This window comes from Strongylocentrotus purpuratus, unplaced genomic scaffold, assembly GCF_000002235.5.
Source record: "Strongylocentrotus purpuratus isolate Spur 01 unplaced genomic scaffold, Spur_5.0 spur5_scaffold_5, whole genome shotgun sequence".
Classification (NCBI taxonomy): Eukaryota; Metazoa; Echinodermata; class Echinoidea; order Camarodonta; family Strongylocentrotidae; genus Strongylocentrotus; species Strongylocentrotus purpuratus.
Genome location: NW_022145611.1, coordinates 24,241,366 through 24,261,863, shown reverse-complemented (window position 1 = coordinate 24,261,863; position 20,498 = coordinate 24,241,366). Strand labels below are relative to the sequence as shown.

The 20,498-nt window shown below is 36.9% G+C and overlaps 1 protein-coding gene across 1 annotated transcript; it reads left to right on the top strand.

Moving 5' to 3' along the window:
- The first annotated feature begins 4,124 nt into the window (after positions 1 to 4,124).
- LOC589719 (HHIP-like protein 2) lies at positions 4,125 to 16,908 on the top strand. Its single transcript, XM_030999140.1, has 8 exons — positions 4,125 to 5,414; positions 5,944 to 6,272; positions 6,792 to 6,921; positions 7,294 to 7,436; positions 9,159 to 9,240; positions 10,209 to 10,510; positions 12,798 to 13,020; positions 16,839 to 16,908. The coding sequence occupies exons 1-8, from the start codon at positions 4,249 to 4,251 to the stop codon at positions 16,906 to 16,908; spliced, it is 2,445 nt and encodes an 814-aa protein (XP_030855000.1). The 5' UTR covers positions 4,125 to 4,248.
- Positions 16,909 to 20,498: the final 3,590 nt, after the last annotated feature.

Sequence of the window (20,498 nt, the reverse complement as noted above, 5' to 3'; positions counted from 1 at the left end):
TGTAGCACTGATCTATTTCTATAACTCTTAATCTTGTAAACATACAGTGTAAACTGTGCTTACGTGATACCAACAGAATACATATTTTCTACAATATTTACTTGTACATGCGCATTTTGAAGGATATTATTCGAGGAAGCGTAGCGACCGAGCGAGAAGATTTTTTGCATTTGTATTAGTTTAAACGCTGCACTCTTGGGCACTCCAGGGCCTAAAAGTGTGTTGCAGTTTTTAGTCAGTATTTGCTATACATTTTTGGTGTGCACTTTTTCAAATTTTCCGGGGGGGGGACGATCCTCCCTAAAACAATTGAGGGGGGACGTGTACCCAGTCCCCCTCTCCCGGGATTGCCGCCCCTGACTCGCACATTTCATTTTCAACTGCAGAACGCTCTAGCTGTGTCCAAGGGGTAAGGGAATAGATCCTCGGAACGTGGGGCATCTCACATACGACATGAGGAAATAATGTGCACAACATCCTCATCGCGAGCGTGCAGTTTGTGACATGCTGTCGTGTGAAAAGCCAGAGAAGGACACAGAAAAAAAACCTCCATGGGTGCGATGTCACATGTGTGGACGTTGGCTCAACCTACTTTGTGTTTTGCTCAAAAAAAGTATCAACAAAAAAGGACTATGTATGCCCTATTTGTGAAGCGACCTATCAGTAAACCTCCATTTTAGGCCACAATCAATGGGCCAGTACCCAAATTTTCACATACATGCATCGGTCTCTTTTTGGATTGCCCCCCGCCTTTCCCCCAAAGAAAAAAGTATTTTTAAATTCTTACATAATGTGCACAATATATATTCAATTCAATTCGATTAAATTCTTTTTATTCATCTAAATTCACAAGAGTTCATGGAAATTTGTTTTGGTCACACATTGTACAAATACGAAATATATATTTGAGAAACTATATCATTAAGGTCAGGCGAGCATATTTTGATACCTCATATTTTGTGACACTGGCAGGTTCTCTTCAACATACTTTTTCAAAACAGTGAGGTGGCCGGGAGGGGGGGCTTGAGCCCCCGATCCGCGGGCCTTGACATGTAGGCTTCTAAATAAGCATATTTTTGGCTGACTATAAATTTGGGAAATTTCCATAAACGCATACAACAGTATAATTTACAAAAAAAGTTAGAAAAACTTTTTTTTTTTTTTGGGGGGGGGGGGGGGGAGGGGTAACTGCTCCCAAGCCCCCATCAGTACGCCAGTGAGCATAGTAATCGAGAGGGGCAAAGGTGACGACACTGACTAACCCCTCACATGTTTTTGAAGTTTTGTTCTATTACAAAATTACTTTCCTTAGCGAAATTATATTATAAAACCAAGCAAAATACCTTTTTTTTTTACACTTCGCTTTTACTTTGCTGGTAATTAGCTGGGCATTCCGAAGGGTTGTTAATATCAGTTTAGGAGGTAAAGTTTAGTATCAGTAGGGAGCTTGGGCATGGATGGGATTTCTATTTCCCACTCTAGACCTGTGTCATATAGCTTACGTGACATGGGAGTTGAAAAGGCAAATATCAGCCTGGTGGTGGTTATTTTACCTGACTGCTAAGAAAGCATAAATGCTTGTTAGTAAGCAACCAGGCGGCCGATGGCTTTAGGTCCTCTCCGAGAGACATGGTAATGAGGATTAATGCCTTACCAAAGGGCTCTAGCGCATCGAACCCGGGTCACCGGATTACAAGACCACTGCTCTAAAATATCAGACTGGCAAATATATACACTTAATATGTTGTAGTTACTCCTTACTGAAAAGAGCAAGCGGAATATTCATTTTTGTAGCACTGATCTATTTCTATAACTCTTAATCTTGTAAACATACAGTGTAAACTGGGCTTACGTGATACCAATGGAATACAGATTTTCTACAATATTTACTTGTATTTTTTGAAGGATATTAATGCGAGGGATGCTAGCGAACGAGCGAGAAGGTTTTTTGTATTTTTATTAGTCTAAACGCTGCACTCTTGGGCCCTCCACAGCTTATAAGTGTGTTGCAGTCTTTAGTCAGTATTTGCTATACCTTTTTGGCACTTTTTCGAATTTTCCGGGGGGACGTGTCCCCGTCCCCCTTGGGATCGCCGCCCCTGTCTACAATTAATGTAGCTAATCACAACCGCTGCTAGCTACACGCCCGAGTAGGTACAGCTCCAGCAATCCAAACATACCGAGAAGAGTAATGTTAGACTCTGCAGTCTCCAGTCATTCGCAAAGTATACTGAAGTGGCTATAAACAGTCTGTTGTGTAAAAAAAATATGCGCGTGCAGGAGCGGAAGAAGATACCTTTTTTTCGACCAGAAAACACCGAAAAGTTTGGTAAGCAGGAAATTTTCTAAACGACTTTAGGAAGGCAACGGCGTAAATTATATACCTAGTGATTGACTTAATGTTTAAAAGTCATGTTATGCCTACGAAGTGCGATGTACGATCAGGGGCGTCGCCAAAGGGGGGGGGGTGTGGGGGTGCGACACCCCCACCTGTCAGGATATTGTCGGTAAAATTGCGCTGCCGTCGGGAAAAAGAGAAAAGGGGGAGGGAAAAAAAGAGAGGGAAAAAAATCAGCCACCTGATTGGTCGAAATTGCAGTCGTGATTTTAGCCATTCTCGTAAAATGCCAAAACCGGTCAATAGTCTTTTGAAAAACGCCAAAGGGCACTTTTCAAAAGACTATTGACCGGTTTTGGCATTTTACGTATATGCGCGTGCAATCTCAATGGGAAGGATTTTAGCACACAAACTCGAGTGGTGCACGATCAGACACCCTATTAAGACTAGGTCTCGATATAGCGTAAACAAACTTGATTACCATGATTGGTAAGTCGCACATGTATTCAATGACCCTTTTCGGTATATAAAAGTTATAATGACTGCTTTACTATTCGAGGCATAGTTGTTTTTATAGGCTCTCGGGGAGGTTACATCGTGCTATTATCCCTCGGCACGCCTTTGGGCGATAGCACGATGTAACCTCCCCTTGAGAGTATAAAAAACAGCTATGTCTCTCATAGCAGTCATTATTACTATTACATCGACCCCCCCCCCCCCCCCCCCCACTCAGGTTTCGAAATGACCGCATGCGTGTTGCCAAAATGTCCGGTAAAGGGGTACTTTTCATGCGACAAAGTCCGGCCCGAGAAATATTAAAAAAGGGGGGTATTTGACTTTCACCCGGAGATTTCTTTAAAAAGGGGTGTTTTTTCTATTTTCCTCTCATCTCTTTGGACTCCTGAGAAATTATTCCGAATTTAGGGGGGTACATTGAGCATTTTTCCTGATTTAGGGGGGTCTCCAAAGCAGGAAAAGCCCGCGAAAAGCCCGCGATAGGGGGGTTCGGAAATGTTGGCAGTCCTCAGATAGGGGGTGCTTTCAAAAAGAGGGAACGAGCATATGCGTACCCTAAATAACACTGAGTGGGGGGGGGGGGGGGGCCGGGTACATCGACCAGTCGCTGTCGCGTCTGCCCGGTGGGGTCACTCCCCTGCAAAGAGTGACACGTATGACCGTTACCACCAATGCATATAACCCCCTTTTGCGGTCAATTTCAAGGACATTTTGTGAAATTTAACCCCCTTTTTTTACATCAAAACAAGGACAAAATCGTACTTTGGAATACCCCTATTTTTAAGATTGTAAGGACACTTTCGCAAATTTACCCCTATTTTACCATATTTCAAGGACAAGACTCGGCTCCGAGAATTTTTCTTCCCGGTTTTCTCTTTTTCCTTCCCGGTTTTCTCTTTTCCCTTTTCCTGACCCCTATTTATCAATTTCGGGGACACCTGTGCACCCCTATTTTCTTTATTTCGAGGAATATTTTGTCCGCGGACATTGCTTGAAATTGACCCCTTTTTCCGCGATTTTGGTAACGGTCATGCGGTCCGGAAGTCACATTGAGTGACCCCACCGGGCGCGTCTGCTCTCTCTGCATCCTGGCATTGCATGTCGGCGACCACTGCACTACAGCAGTGTTTGTGCACTGCTAAATGAACGCTAAAATCACTTGTCTCTCTCTTCAGTATTCACTTTTTACAGGAATGTTTATCTCTGGCAGTGATATTTGTTTTCTTCGTCATTTGTTTACCTGAACACTATGGACTATCATTTTGAGGGGGTGGGACATGGGTGAATGGTGATGATATCATTTTAATGCCCTGTTCGGCCTTTACTTCCTGGTTGTTTTTATCAAATGATATTAGCAGAGTATATAGTCCGGCTGCTCTGGCAGGTAGACCTGAATGTACGCCACCCTGTCAAGTCAACATTGGTTTATAAATGTATTTCATTATGTGGTTCTTTGCATTCTTTCTCTAGATCTCCCATCAGACCTTAAAAAGAAGATAAATATGAAGAGGGTCATCATGATGCTGAGCCTACTTGTGCTAGGGTTACATCTGTCTTTTGTCCGTGCACATCCCCAGTGCCTTGATTTCTACCCACCATTTGAGCTTCCATCAGACAGTCAGCCATTTTGTGATGGTTACAAGGACTTTGGTTGTTGTACATTGACTCAGAATGAAGCCATCCGAGAAAGATACCAGACGCTGAAGAGAAACCTGCCAGAAAGTGCCGCACATGAATGCAGAAACTTCCTGAAGGATATCTTGTGCCAGGAATGTTCACCCTACGCAGCTCATTTATTTGATGCAGAGACTACACATCGTAAGACCTCTCTGCCAGGTCTGTGTGGAGGATATTGCTCTTCTCTCTACAACACATGTCCAGGACTTATTCCCTTAGTGACGGATGATGCAGCAATTATTGATGCACACAATGCAAGTGAGAGCGCATTCTGTGCTGCAGTGGAGATAGGTGATATGGACTACTGCTACCCAAACATCCTTCAGGATACCTTCCTTGATGACTTGGCTTGGGAAGCACGAACTGGTGGAGGGGATGGCTGCCTGTGCTTCGAGGAATTTGCCAATGACTTACGTAACCCTATTCTTGCTGTCAATGCCAACGACAGCACCCACCGTCTCTTCATAGCAGAACAAGTAGGAATTGTCCATGTGTATCTCAGGAATGGGACACGACTCAACGATCCCTTCCTTGACATCCAGGACACCGTCCGGACATCAAGTCGAAGGGGAGATGAAAGGGGCTTCCTTGGACTGGCCTTCCATCCGAACTTTACCAGCAACAGCAGATTGTTTGTGTATTACAGCACTTTATCTTCCTCAGGGTCAGAAATAATCAGGATTAGTGAATTTCAAACCATGTCCAATGACTCCAACCGGGTGAACATGACAACAGAGAGCGTTATCCTTGATGTTGAACAACCTGCTGGTAATCATAATGGTGGTCAGATGCTGTTTGATGATCAGGGTTACCTCTATGCTATCCTTGGTGATGGTGGACGAGGTGGAGATCCCTTTGGGCAATATGGAAATGCCCAAAATTTGTAAGTCATCTCTTTCTGTTAATGCACACATTTCATTGTTTGGCTCTTAGTCAGCTTTTCTCCTCAACTATTAAATACTTTTATCTGTTATATTGTCTTTAATGATACTATACGTCTCATAAACTGGTTGATGTAAGTGAAATTTTGTATTTGTGGACTCATCATTTTAATGTAGTATGCACGTATGTGCACGCCAGTATATAAACCAGAAACTTTCATAACACGAAAGCATTTTTTACAGGAAGAGCCTTTTGAAAATTGCAAAAACCAGTGTTGTGTTGGTTATAATTCCATTATTTCGTGATATGAAACATTTGCAGATCTTATCTAAACCTCTAGTGAAAATCTGTAAGACTTTTCATGCTCATCGTAAGAGTTTCCAACCAAACAGTAAGTGTTTTTAATAGCTCCAGCTTTAATTCGACAGTTAACATACTTATAGGAAATTCTGTATCATAAACCTTTGTGTCTGTTGTGGATTTGTAAGAGATTGTATTCTGCTTATTTTAAATCTGTTTTATTTTTGTAGGGCTGAGCTGCTAGGATCTGTAATCAGAATTGATGTAGATCAGCAACAAGAAGGTCTTGCCTATGCCATACCACCCGACAACCCATATGTCTCGTACAGCAACAGTGAGAGACGTCACGAGATCTATGCCTATGGCACCCGGAACATGTGGCGTTGCTCTATCGACCAGGGCGATAGACAGACAGGGGAGGGAAGAGGGCGTATTTTCTGTGGGGATGTTGGCCAGAGTAGCTATGAAGAGATTGATATCATCGAGAAGGGAGGCAACTATGGATGGCGGGGGAAAGAAGGGTTTTCCTGCTATGATAATACAATTTGTAATTTTCTTGGTAAGAGAATGAGACAGTCTGTGTTCACTTTCATATCCTTTATCAATAAAACCATGATGTGAAAAAGAAAATTCTTGAATGAATCATACCACATAGGTTTAGAATGCAAAATTGCAGGTTGTGGAATGTTTCATAACAGTATTAAAAAATTTATACATACGCTGTTGATGATATTTGATAGATCTCATTGCTTTTTTGTTCAAAGTTAGCAGTGAGAAATATAATATCTGAGTTTGGATAAACCAATAATGATGCCTGTTGGGATCTATTTATGAAGTACCAGTACCACTTCAATATAAACCACTCTGCAACATGATCCTTATTTCATTATTGTAGCATCGAATTATTAATTCGATAAAGATTCTCTGTGTAGCATCTTGACATGTGAATAAATGAAAACCCTGACTGTTGTCATGATACTTTGTTATGACATACTTGTATAGCATGTATGGAGAACTTTCGTTATGAAATGTGACATGATTATCGTTGTAAAAAAACATTATTGTTTTTGTTTTGCAGAGAATGAAGTACTGCCCATCCATGTATACCCTCATACCGTTGGCAAATCTGTGATTGGCGGATATGTGTACAGAGGGTGTCAGTACCCAAACCTTAATGGAAAATACATCTTTGGAGATTATGTATCAGGGTATGTACAAGAATTTACTTCATGTCTCAACAAAATATTTGTTAGACTTTCTTCAGTGCACTTGACTTGTCTTGGCCCTGTTTTGGGAGTGTATGTTTCATAAATTTGATAATTTCTATTTATCCTGCAAATCACTTTATTAATGAACTGTACGTAAAAAGTGAGTTTATGTGACTAAAAGTGACCAAGTTACCATATCTTTTATTCTTCAGATCAGGTCAAGATTTATTGATGAGGCATGTGAACCTCCTGGAGATTAATTATTTCATGGATAGTAGTCTAACGGGATGATCTTCTTTCAAGAATTGAAATGTCTGTTTATTCAACACATTAAACTCTTCTTTTCTTCTTATACTCTTGTATGACTAATAGACGATTGTTTCAATTGAATGAGAACACAACTACCCAAGAATGGAATAGCAGAGAGTTCTGTCTTGGGGACAACACTGTTTGCACTGGGTCTATGCTGGGATCCTTCCCTAAGAATATCCTTTCATTTGGAGAGGATGAAGCAGGTATATTTCCGTATAATTTATCAAATCTTGCATTTTAAATCTTTTGTGAATTGTTAGGGAAGGTTATTTTCAGGGCAAGAAACTTAAATCAACTACAAAAATGGGTATTGTGTCAGTTTGTATGTAATTATTTTGTGGCATGAATCCTTCTTAAATCTGAACTACTTACAAAGTTCATTAAAATGTCATGCATGCAAACGGTTCTAGATTAAAGGTAATACAAAGTTTTGGTATGGGGTCATGAATTTGGTTCAAATGAACATATTGGAAGCATAATTTTATATGCGATCCTACAATATTCAGTGATCGTTGTCGCGGTTGAAATTGAGTCTAAAGATATGCAATTGTAAATAATAAACTCTTTATGTTGTATAGCTCCCTCTCAAGGTCAAGATATTAATTAAGCTATAAAAAAATGTTTCTTCACTAAAATCGACCGATTAGCTATTCCCGTTTGGAAATTATATATCACAACTACATATTCTGAGATTTTCATAGTCGCAGCTATACGTTCGACTCCGTACATGTAGGCGTTATTTGAAATTTATCAAAATTTACCGGGAGTACCGGTAAATTTTTATATTCAATTTTTCTCGAAAGCAGAAGTGTTTTAGGGGCTAAATTTTCTAGTGCTTATGATAAATCCACATCCACCATCCACCCAATTTTCAAAATTTCCCAAAACTTTGTACCTTTAACATTAGCTCAGAAAATTGGCGAGATAACATTCTTAAATGTGAAGAGTGATTTAAGAATGTATTCCAGTGTTAGTTTTGATAGATTCAAAGAGAAACATGAAAGACATCACATATGGTGTGATATACATGTATGCTCTGTCGATAATTGCTCCAAGCTTACTTTGTCAAAAAATACAGGGTTATTAGTATTGCAATTGAGTTGTAGGTTAGGTCTATGGTTATAGAGTTAGGGTTAGGTTTAACATTTAGTCCAAGATTGAACTTAATAATTAGTTAGTGTACTTGATCATGGAGAAGTTTTTGCCAGAGCATGCATGTGTCCTACAACCACATCATTGTCTGTGAAATAAAAGAGAGAAGAAAAAAGAACCTAGATAAATAGTTGTAGGATAAAATTGCTATTTGGTTTTTGAAGGATGTAATTGTTAATATATTCCACATACAAAGAATCTTGCGCTGCGATTGGTCAAAAGTAATTCACGTGATGAAAGATAGTTCGCCCATCATTGATGGTAGAAGAAAAGTTCGTTGCACTGTGTAGATAGTAATACTATCTACACAGAGCAACGCACTTTTACTGAAGATAAAAGTACTATCTGCACAGTGCAACGCACTTTCCTGTATACGTTGCGTATACGTACGTATGTAAATACTGCTTGCACTGTACGTATCGTACACCGTTTGCTAGCTGTTACTTGATGATGTGTTGCTCTGAAATGACGGAAGAAGTGAAATGTTCCCGGTGTGGAATATAAAGCAAATAATAACCTTTTGGTTTCAGGCGATGGCAAACTATCACTTCCTCAGCGATCTGAATGTATACGCTATCTTTCCTCAGCTTCCCTTCGGAAAGATAGCTACATCCAGATCGCCTCGGAAGTGATAGTTTGTCCCATCACCTTCATCAACGGTAATTATTTGCTTAATATCGTTGATAAAACACAGTATGAGCCTAAGACAAATGTAAATTTGATACAACTTTGTACATGGTTATGTATTATTCTTTTAATATATCTTGATGTAGGTGAGATGTATCTTCTCTCAACTAGTGAGGCGAAGACCACTGTTCCTCAAGGGAAAGTATTCAAAATCGTTGATCCTCGAAAGTAAGTATTCCTCTTTGAACACTTGGATTTTATTTCTTGATGTTTGTGTTATGCCTATGACGTTATTTTGATTTTAATTAGAAATATGTCCTTGTCTTTACGGTTATCAAATATTTGACACATGTCCTTCCCAACTGTCACTAAAGATGTCTTGAATGACCATCTAATTTGTTTCTGATAACAATTGTAGCTAAATATTCCTTGAAAATGCTAGAGCGCCGTTTGGCACCCGTGCTAAAGCCAGGACAATAATCGGGAGCGCCAGGAGGGTCAAATCCAGCCCTGGTCAAATCTGACTGACATGAGCGCTATACAAGAACCCACTATTATTATTATCATTATTATTGTAATAACTAGATAGATTTTAAGGGCAAGCATTTGAAAAATGTCACCAAAGATATTAATTCAGCTATCATGGTAAAGATAATAGCTACAATTCTATTGTGAACATAATAAGGGAACCCTCAAGGTGCCAAGAAAGAAGTAATTTACCCTGCCTGTAGCCAAGCTTCAAGGACTTTCTACATGCCTGATACCCATTATCTACCCCTGGGTTGAGAGTGGTAAATGTAGATCACTGTCTTAATAAAGGACATGAGGCCATGTCAGGGACTCAAACTGTCAAAAAATAGATCCACTAGACAACCAAATCTTTATTAGTACTTATTCTAATCATGGCTGTTAGTCTATGATAGTGAAGATGTAAGAAAGTTAAACTTTTTATTTAAATTCAATGCAAAAGTTTAACCTATTATTTATTACATAAGAAAGGTCAAGTTGGGTCATATTGTTGTCCAGGCTGTAGCTGAACAGCTAAAAATTGTTGAGGTACAGATTTTTGTATCGAGAACAAAAACTTTCAAATAAATCATTATTCCTGTAGTAGACACCAGCCTAATTAAAGTAGGAACAGTTTATTGTATAGCTCGTATCACTTAAAGCTGATTTTCTGACACTTCTTGTCATAGGAGAGGAAATCCTGAGGAGTGTCTCAAGGATATCAGAGACGTTGATGTCCATGGTCCTACCACACCCTTTGATGTTCATGGTTCTACCACACCCTTTGATGTTCATGGTTCTACCACACCCTTTGATGTCCATGGTCCTACCACACCCTTTGATGTTCATGTTTCTACCACACCCTTTGATGTTCATGGTCCTACCACACCCTTTGATGTTCATGGTCCTACCACACCCTTTGATGTTCATGGTCCTACCACACCCTTTGATGTCCATGGTCCTACCTCACCCTTTGAACCATCACCCTCAGGTAATGTCACATGTGCCAGAGGAAGGGGATGTCTGGTCCATACAAGGATACCCTCAGTGCATTATAATTTTGGTGCAAATACTAAGCATAGGGAATTTCAGAAGAAAAAAATACCTAGGACAAGTTCTAGTGTATTGATAAATGTAATAAATATGTCAGTGCACACTTTAAACTTTCAAAAGTGATTTGGTCCTTCCTAGTCTCCCCCATGTAAACGCTGCAATTTTGTTTTCACTCAAAACGCACTAAGGTTAACCAATATCCTATTGAGTAGCCTTTTGTACTATCCTTATGTACTAGCCTATCCTATTTTAGATTCAATATCTATATCTACATTTTTGTTAAAGATGATATCATATTTATATTTCTGGCTCGTTGGAATCACTTGATGATGATACAGATTTCCATGTTAATTCTCTAAATGGTATGCCAAAGGTAAATCATTTTAATTAGCTGTGTAAAATCGCAATCCGACATACATTTTAAGGTCATCTTTATTGTCTATATTGAAATGTTCATCCTGTGCAGGTGTGCATCCAAACTTTCCCATCTCTGCTCTGTTCATTCAGAATAATGATGTTATCCTTCATTATGATTATTGACATTCCAACTGCATCATCACCTTTTCAGTTGTTTTATTTCCTTCTGATTGCATAAACATTAAAAACTTGAATTGAAGAAGAAACAAAATAGACTCAAATGCTGATGTGACATTGTTAAATATAACATTGTTAGTTTGCTATGAAAGAATGTACCTTAATGCTTTTTACTAATGATCATGAATGCCTTGATTTTGAGTGTGACCTTACCCTTTTTTAGGATGCATGAAATGTAGACTGGCATTATTTAAGTTAAAGATGAAGACAAAGAGTTCTATGAAAAATAGAATGTAGGTAGTAAAGAGTAACCACTATATTGTAACAAATACTAGCATGCAAGTTCGATTAACATGTTTTTGTGTTGGATAATTATGATTGTTACACTTGATTCTTCTTAATGTGATTAACACCTTTTTTTCCCCTTTTTTTTTCTTCATTGCCTTCAAACAAAAAGTAGTTATCTAAGTAAGACTGTTTGGAGATTTCATGCTATTTTGGATCAAAATAACTTCTTTGTTCTTCTCGGCTTATCTGCTGTATTATCTGTTTGCTATCATTTTACACACAAAAATTATTTAAAAATTAATATGTGCTTTTACTTCATTATTATAATTAAAATCTAAATCCTCATTAAATCCAGAACCAAGTGTAAAAACATAGTAAAGTATTTACACAAATAAACACTGTCTTGTGAGGTTCTGCTTAAAAGTATGGGCAAGAGGTGACTCCATTAGTACAATTTGTTTTAAGGGCGCAGCTCCGAAGCAAATCGTCCTATTAGAGTCATCGAGGCCAGTACCTCGAAAAGAAGGCAGGGTATGTTTTTTTTATATTCTGCATCCGAAAGAAAAAAAAACAGTATTAAAATTTGTCTGGATAATACTTGTTTCCTTTAAAAAAAAGTGTATTAAACATTTTGCAATTTGAATAAACTTCATCCAAAAAAAAATCAACTCCCAAGTAGTAAACCCAAGTAGTACTTCTCCTCCCAAATAGTACTCCCAAATAATACTTTTTCAGAGCAACCTTAAATTGGTTGAAATATTTCTGGTCACATGACGAGCTCTCATAAAGAACCAATATTTTGTTATGCAGGATATAATTTTAAAAAAATAGCTTGCATGCTAATGGTCATTTTCATCTTCCTTCAGCTATTTCTTCCACTGTCCCTACTACAGGAAGTGCAAAATGTGTGACCCTGCATCCTTCACATTATATGGTTATGCTTTGCCTAGCTCTGCTCTCCCATGTTTGTATACATCATCTACAACGTTAGGTGAGTTTTCCAGACTAGTGGAGATGAAGGCTATGTTTATTTTTTGTTTTAAATGTTTATGATGAAGAAATAACATTAAGTAGCACTCCCTCTATTGTCTTTTCATTTTACTTCAGGGCCATGTTTTTGGAAGAACTTTTCTTCCAGGGATGCCATTTACCTGGTTTTAGTCTTATCATTATTCTATGTCAAGCTGTTACCTCTCCATATATGTTTTTTTTTTGGGGGGGGAGGGGGGTCAACAGGATAATTGAGTAAAACCAACTGAAGTCCCTCTTTAGTGGTATGAAATTCAAACCTGCAAAGAATTTGAAAAATTCTAGGGAATTGAAATAAAAAGAGTTTGATTTCACAATAATGGATCCAAATTCTATGCTTTACCATTTTGTTATCAAACCACATTTTTTTGCAGTGATAACAGGTACAGTCCGAAAGGCGCAGCGCTTTAACAATGAACTGTGCCTCACTGTCTATGTTGATGAACTCCACAAGAAGGCATACGACCTCCCTGCCATACATGCAGGACGAAGGATCTCCATCTCGCAGTACTCTCGATCTGGTAGCTGCCGATGTCCAAACCTGGAGGTGGGACAGACCTACTTCATCCTTGGCGACTTCAAGTCGTCTTGGCAGAAGTTAATCCTGAAAGAGTCTTCCATTGTTAAACGCTATCATTGGCACCACTCCTCCATGATCCCTCGACTGAATAAGGAATGCAGGGCTCTTAGTCTTACTATGAAACTCTTTACCAAGCAATTTAGTTCAATATACTTTTTAACAAAATTATATATAGATGTAAAAACAGATCTGTCAAAAAAATATGAGAAATGAGATTCATATTTGCAGGTGAAGACAATATCATGGATTTCTATATAATTACACATTGTAAAAAATCAATGATTTTGTGTTATTCATATAAGAATAGGATATTGAAAGTCATGAATAATTTAGGTTGTTTTTCAATACAAAATATTTTCTTTTCCATAAAATTTCCGGGATGTTTTTCTTAACAATTTTTCAATGAACTATTTCAACACTTTCAAATTAATTGTAACTTCAAAGGTACTTTAAAACACTAAAATAGATTGTGCATAAACCTACCTCCAGATAGTTGAAAAGAAAACATGACCAAATTCTTAAACAGTGTGATCATTTTTATTATAGATAGATGCCCCTTGATATTCTCTCTTTTCTAAGTGTATTTACAAAATGTTCTTTGATGAAAACTGCCACAGTTATCTTCTTGGTGGATGTACAGTCTACAGAGCTAGGTTAATTATAATTCATGGTTACATCAAAAGTTAGATTGTACCTTGAAAAAACTTTTTAGTGCATTACTCTGCTCTTAAAATTGAGGTAAAAATATTTATATAATATTGGATGGCTTTGAGTGTGATACAAGAACATATTGTCATAGCGAGAGCAATATATTATTGTATCACACAAAAACAAAGCCATACAATATTATCATTATTATCTATATCAGGCTGACTAGCGAAATAACACAATTTGGCTTACCTCGGTAAATATGGCTTTGTTTTCGTTTCGTTTCAAGGTTGAAAGTTCCCGGATGACTGAGCAATACGAAAACAATATTGGTCAGTCATCCGGCTACTGCGCTAAAGATATTGAATACACTGATTTATTGTACCACTTGGAAGCCTTACATAGATAATAATCAATATTACCATATTCTTACTGTTACAAATTTCATGAATATTACAGGACAATCCAACCCTTGTAATAGGTTGATTTGTATAAAAGCAGAAAGATAACAGAAACAGAATGGCAAAAGTTTGAAATGAATCGGATCAATAGTAAGGAAGTTATGAATGTTTGAAATATGAGATCACTTCAGTCTATCCGAATCTCAACTTAGTAGTTTGGTTGGTGGATTGTGACGTAGGACGTGGATCACTCTCCCAGTTGCCATGGAAAAAATATCACTAATCTCTGTTTTTCTCGTAAGATCCTTCTCCTTTGGGGGATTTGAACCCAGGACCTCTCATATTTTTTCGACAACAAAAACTTTATCATTTTATGAAAGTACTTGTGTATTGCATTAATATCACAACTCAGTTTAATTCTACTTTGCATTGAAGCATTTTCTTTGTTTAATTGGAACACATTTTTTTTTTTCTTCACCTTTTTAAGGTTTTGTCACTGCCTATTAACTATTACTGTCCCTGATCTGGAAGAAATTAGATTACTGAAATAGACTATAAATGTTATTGAATTATATAAAATATGTTATATAAATTAGAATATTATCTGTAACTTATTAATCCATTAGCTATTCAGGAACCAGGTTTTTCATGTACTAAGCAAATGGAATTGAGACAATGTAGTAAGCAATGGGTTAAAATAAGATAAAATGTAGGTCAAATGAAGTCTCGTGTAGTAGTATGGAATTTGTCTCGTATACGGTATATGGAGAAAGATTTCCTATATTTTCTTTCAGGAGGTACTTTTGCTTGATGTGAAGATCTAGTAATCTAAAATTGTATTGTTTATAACATTTACTGGCATTTCATTATTGATTGATTAATGAGTTAATCAATCTTTTTATACATGTAGTTTAAACCAGTACCTAAAAATTTGGGAAAGTTTTTGTGCTTTCAATTACATTGAAATTATTTTAGTTCTCTAAAGATGTTTGTAATGTAAGAATAAAGTGTACTTATGTTTCTCCACTATTTTTATATCAGACATTTGTATGAGATAATAAAGTATATGTTTATTTAGGAGAATAGATGATTGATATTGTTAAGTTGTTAGATAACATCACTCAGTTTGATTTGATTGGAGATATCTCAGTATAGGCTATAATAGTCTCAGACAAACCTACACCATTAAACTTCAAGTTAACTCACACATGATATATTGCGACACTTTCAAGGCTACTTATTATTTCAAGTTTATGTATATACAAACGGCAACAGCTTCAATGTTAAATGTTTCTTCTCACTTAAATCATTGGTCTGGAAACAATTATTTTCCCATTGTTGTATATTATACAACACTTTCCATAACGATGAATATACATTGTAATGTAATTTTCAGGAAAACCATACTTGTCATGTGTTATATTTTGTTATATGATACTAAACCAAATCGTTACGCTTATCGATAGATAATGTGAAGTACGTGTCAATTAATAACATCATTACGTGCTATTATTAACCGGACTAGACATTAAAAATTGTAAAAAATGTATACACTATTGCTAGCAAGCAAGTTTTTCAACAAAGAATTCAGAATTTGAACAACATTTTACATTTTAGTCAGGACAGATTAGAAGATGCTTTCAAGCATGCCCTACACTCTTAGTTGGACTGTAACAGTTGTCTTCTAAAGTCTTCCATAATATATATAAAGGAGGCCCATAATCATTATGAAAACACCACTTTCGTCAGGATGACACATCAATATATATTTTGAGGACACATGTAACACTTTGAAAAAAAAAATTCTTTGGGGGACGGCCGGGAGTGAGGCAATCCAGAAAGGGACCGATATAATTATGAACATTTGGGTACTGGCCCATGGAATGTTGCGTAAAATACAGGTTTACTGATAGGTCGCATCACAAAAAGGGCATACATAGTCCTTTTTGTGGATACTTTTTTGAGCAAAACACAAAGTAGGTGGAGCCAAAGTCCACGCACGTCACATGGAGGTTTCGTGTCTGTGTCCTTCCCTGGCTTTTCACACGACATAAATTATTTCCTCATGTCTTTTGCGAGATGCCCCATGGGGGGGGGGGGGGGGGGTAGTCACTTCTTCCGTCACTTCCTCCCATTGCACTGGCGTACTGATGGGGGGGGGGGGGGGGGTTCATAGACTATGAAAAATGATCTAGGAATGCCGGGCTGAAGAAAAAAAAGGCACAATTACGTGTCACACGAAACCAAAATTTCCATACATACATACATTGTTTTGTTTGTTATGTTGCCTAACAGACTGACGTGTTTGTTATTGCTCTCCAAGTTGCATGTTATATTTACTGGATTTATGTACTTGTGTGAATATAATGCATACTTTCTTGTTGTATTATGTGCAGGGATATTTTAGAGCCGGTTCTGTGCGGTAATATGCTGTATTTATTTCTGGTCCCACTATTTGGAATAGTCTCCCTTTAAGCATTCGTTCTTGCACCTCAGTCACATCATTTAAGAGACATTTAAAAACTCATTTGTTTTCTTTGTAATTGTCATTTTTTAGAGTGTAATGCACTTGGAGATTATATAACTATTATGTTTGTATTTTAAAATGTAAAGCGCCTTGAGCATGTTCATGTAAAGGCGCTAAATAAATACCAATATGTATGTATGTATGTATGTAGGGGGTACCAGTACCCCCCCCCCCCCCCCAATAAAATCAAACATGGTTTATTTCTAATTTGGTACCAGCAATATACAAATGTTGCTAAAATGGCATTATTTTCCCCTAGGCTCCCGGGACTCTACCCCCTGGACCCCACCGAGGGCCCTAAGACGGTCCCTAAATGCTCATCAGTCTGATCGTAATTTGATGCCTAAAACCCCTGAGCTTCTGGGAGCGCCGCCCCTAGACCTCACTCCAAATTAGTGACCTGCCAGTATCACAAATAAGGTATCAACATATGCTCATATGACCGTTATTAAATGCCTAAAGAACCCCTGAGCTTCATGGCGCTTTGCCCCTGGACCCCAAGCCAATTTTAGCTCCACTTGTTTTGCTCGCTTTGCTCTACCTGATCGTAAATACTTGAGCCCCCCACACCCCAACGTTTTTGCTCATTATGCCACTGGTCCCTCTTGCTCACTACGTTCCCTCGTCCCTCGCATTTCGTCCCCAGGCCATTAAAAGAAATCGCCGCCCCTGATTGTAGGTGTTTGAAGCCCTAATTAATTGGAGAGCCAGCCAATCTATCCCTTTTTCTGTCGTCATGTATTTCTTTGTTTTTCCTTCAATCTATCCTCTTCTCTTTCGTTATGTCTTTGTTTTTCCTTCAATCTATCCTCGTCTCTTTCGTTATGTATTTCTTTGTTTCTCCTTAAATCTATCCTCTTCTCTTTCGTCATGTATTTCTTTGTTTTTCCTTCAATCTATCCTCTTCTCTTTCGTTATGTCTTTGTTTCTCCTTAAATCTATCCTCTTCTCTTTCGTCATGTATTTCTTTGTTTTTCCTTCAATCTATCCTCTTCTCTTACGTTAGTCTTCGTTTCTCCTTAAATCTATCCTCTTCTCTTTCGTCATGTATTTCTTTGTTTTTCCTTCAATCTATCCTCTTCTCTTTCGTTATGTCTTTGTTTCTCCTTCAATATATCCTCTTCACTTTTTCGTAAATATGTCTTAATTTGCTTTTTCTTCAACCTATATCCTTTTCTCTTTCGTCATGTAGTTCTTTGTTTTTTCTTGAAGTCTTTCGTCTATGTCTGATCGTCAACGAAACGGAGTTAAGTCTTTTGTCAATTCCGTTTGTTGCTACGGCAGGCAGCCAGTGAAAACGAATTCGTTTAATCAAATTATGAAAATGCAAGGATTGCAAGCATCACTTTAAACGAACAGAACTTTGTTATTCCTGGCTCATTTTTCCTGATGGAGGTGTCATATGAAAGAGCAGAAAATTAACTTTTTAGAAATGTGAATTTTTCTTCGAAATTCAGATACCGCCCGCCAAATGACTTTTTGGTTTCTCCTTCCTTCAAATTGCTTTTAATCACTCATGCGGAAATATGCATCATATGAGTTACATCAAATGAAAGAGGAGGATCTAAGCTTTACAAATTTGTGTCATTTATTAAATATAATTGTGATCAAGTTATGATAAAACATCGATAATTCTCGGTTTCGTTTTTTCTGGGTCGCACTGTACATACATTATTTATATTACTTATGATACTGGCTGATTGCTTTCTATCTCGAGATCATTAATATCTTGGACTTGACAGAAAGATAAAGAGAAGTGTATAACAATCTCACAACACTTTTGAGCTATACATGATTTATTGTTATCTCTCATTTATCATGAAAATGATTTTCATCGCCAACAACATCAACCACTTTATTAGTGCAGCTACCCCCCCCCCCCCCCCTCAGTGATCTTTCTCTCTTTCCCACACTCCCCTCTTATTTCAATCAATCTCTGTCTCTCTCTCTCTCTGTATCCCAGTCTTCCCAACTCCCCTCTTGTGGCCCTTCTCTTCCATTTCTGCCCCATGCATCCCTCACTCTCTCTCTCTAACACACGCCATTAATGTCATAAGGGAATGAAATATGAAATAAAATGGACCATGTGTTCTCTCTCTCTCTAACTCCTTTCGTCAAGCTTCTCTGTCTCCCATTCATTTATTCATAAGTTCCTCCATCTATTTCTCTCTATGATAATTACTTCTTTTTCAAAATTTATATTTTAATCTTGCTAATTGCATAAATGGAACTATCATCTATCTTTTCCCTACTGCTATAAAAGGGCGGAAATCATTATGCCTCACATGAAATAATAGACAATCAGACATATTTGTTGTTAAACCTAATTTATTGTTTCTACAAATTGGTCACTCAAGGTGTACACTAACAAGATGGCATGGTCAAATTATCTCTCAAGCATCTTTTCCAAGATGGATTTTTTTTAGAAATTACTTGTATCTATTCTATATTATTATATTTTTTTTTGCAAAAACTGAACAAAAATAATAAGTATTTAGCACAGATTTGTATACAAATACTAACTATTGTAAAATGATGTCAACAAGTACTACGTACACATTCACACATGAATAATGATATAATTCATGTAACTCACATGTTTTTCATAATTGTAATGAAGTAATTACTTCTTCTATAATGATTCTATTCAATAAACCGCTAACAATAAGAACACATTTATCAATGACTTGTCTTACTATGACTTGTCAATATTGATTATGAATGTCCCAAATGGTCAATCAGTAGATGTGACATCATTGCAGTTTCATTTAAAAAAAGAATGGAAACAGGAGTATGCAATGCCATGTTTGATCCCATGGAATAAATATTTCATGCTAAGTCTTGTCATAAAACAAAATTTAAAACTCATAATGTGACTTTCATTAGTAGTAATCGTTTGTAAAACATGTTAGCACGGAATGAGTTATGTACAATATAAGTATAAGCCTCCATTGATCATATGACTTTCTCTACAATTTTTGCCTAATCCTAAATCAACCAATAGAAAATACCAAATGAAAGTACACATTATTTGTTTAATTTAGATTCGAACAACTACTTGTAAATTAATCTTTACAATCTATTATAGAAAACCTTATATGATTGTCAAATAGAATTTTCAATTTAAAAAAACCCAACTCATTCACAAGGTAAAATCAATTGTAAGCATCTTTCTGCCTCTAACCATCTTAAACTTACCCAAATAATCATTTAAAAATATTGAATAGTCATCTGGGATGTTTATAAAAAGTCTCATCTTTGATAACATATTCCAGTAAGAAAATATAAAAAGTAGCCTCGGTAAATATAAAAGAGAAAAGTGAACGGAGAAAGACCCTGCTATATTCAGCACTACATAACTACATAACATCTTCCTCTTAAACTAACTGAATATCAACCTCTGTTTACACAATTTGCATCAGCTGTTGTAAATATTATAACATAAATATATGCAAAGTAAAAAGTATCTACAAGAGGTAATTGAATATGATGAAATATTAGGTATCACACAAAAGGTTTGGTTGAAAATAAGGTCACTTGAACAATCGCCAACTTCTGACATGAATAAACAAAAAACGATAAATAATTCTTGCAAATTTTGAGACTTGTGTACAATAATGAGCAAGTCTCAAGCCTCACATGTAAGCAATACTTTTGTCCTGAAAATGTAATGATGTTTGGAATTCAATTGATGAAAATGTAAATGAAACTTGCCTAAAACCTGCAGAACATCATAGGACCACGTCAAATACAGACGAGACAAAGCAAGGTACATGTATCTGCAAATGAGTATATTCATAAGTAAATTTTGTTTTCTAAAAACTATCAATGTTATTAATATCACGCTGATAGGCTTATAACATACTATGAGAAATATCTTTATATCATTTGATCAAAAGTAAAAAATTCATTTAATATG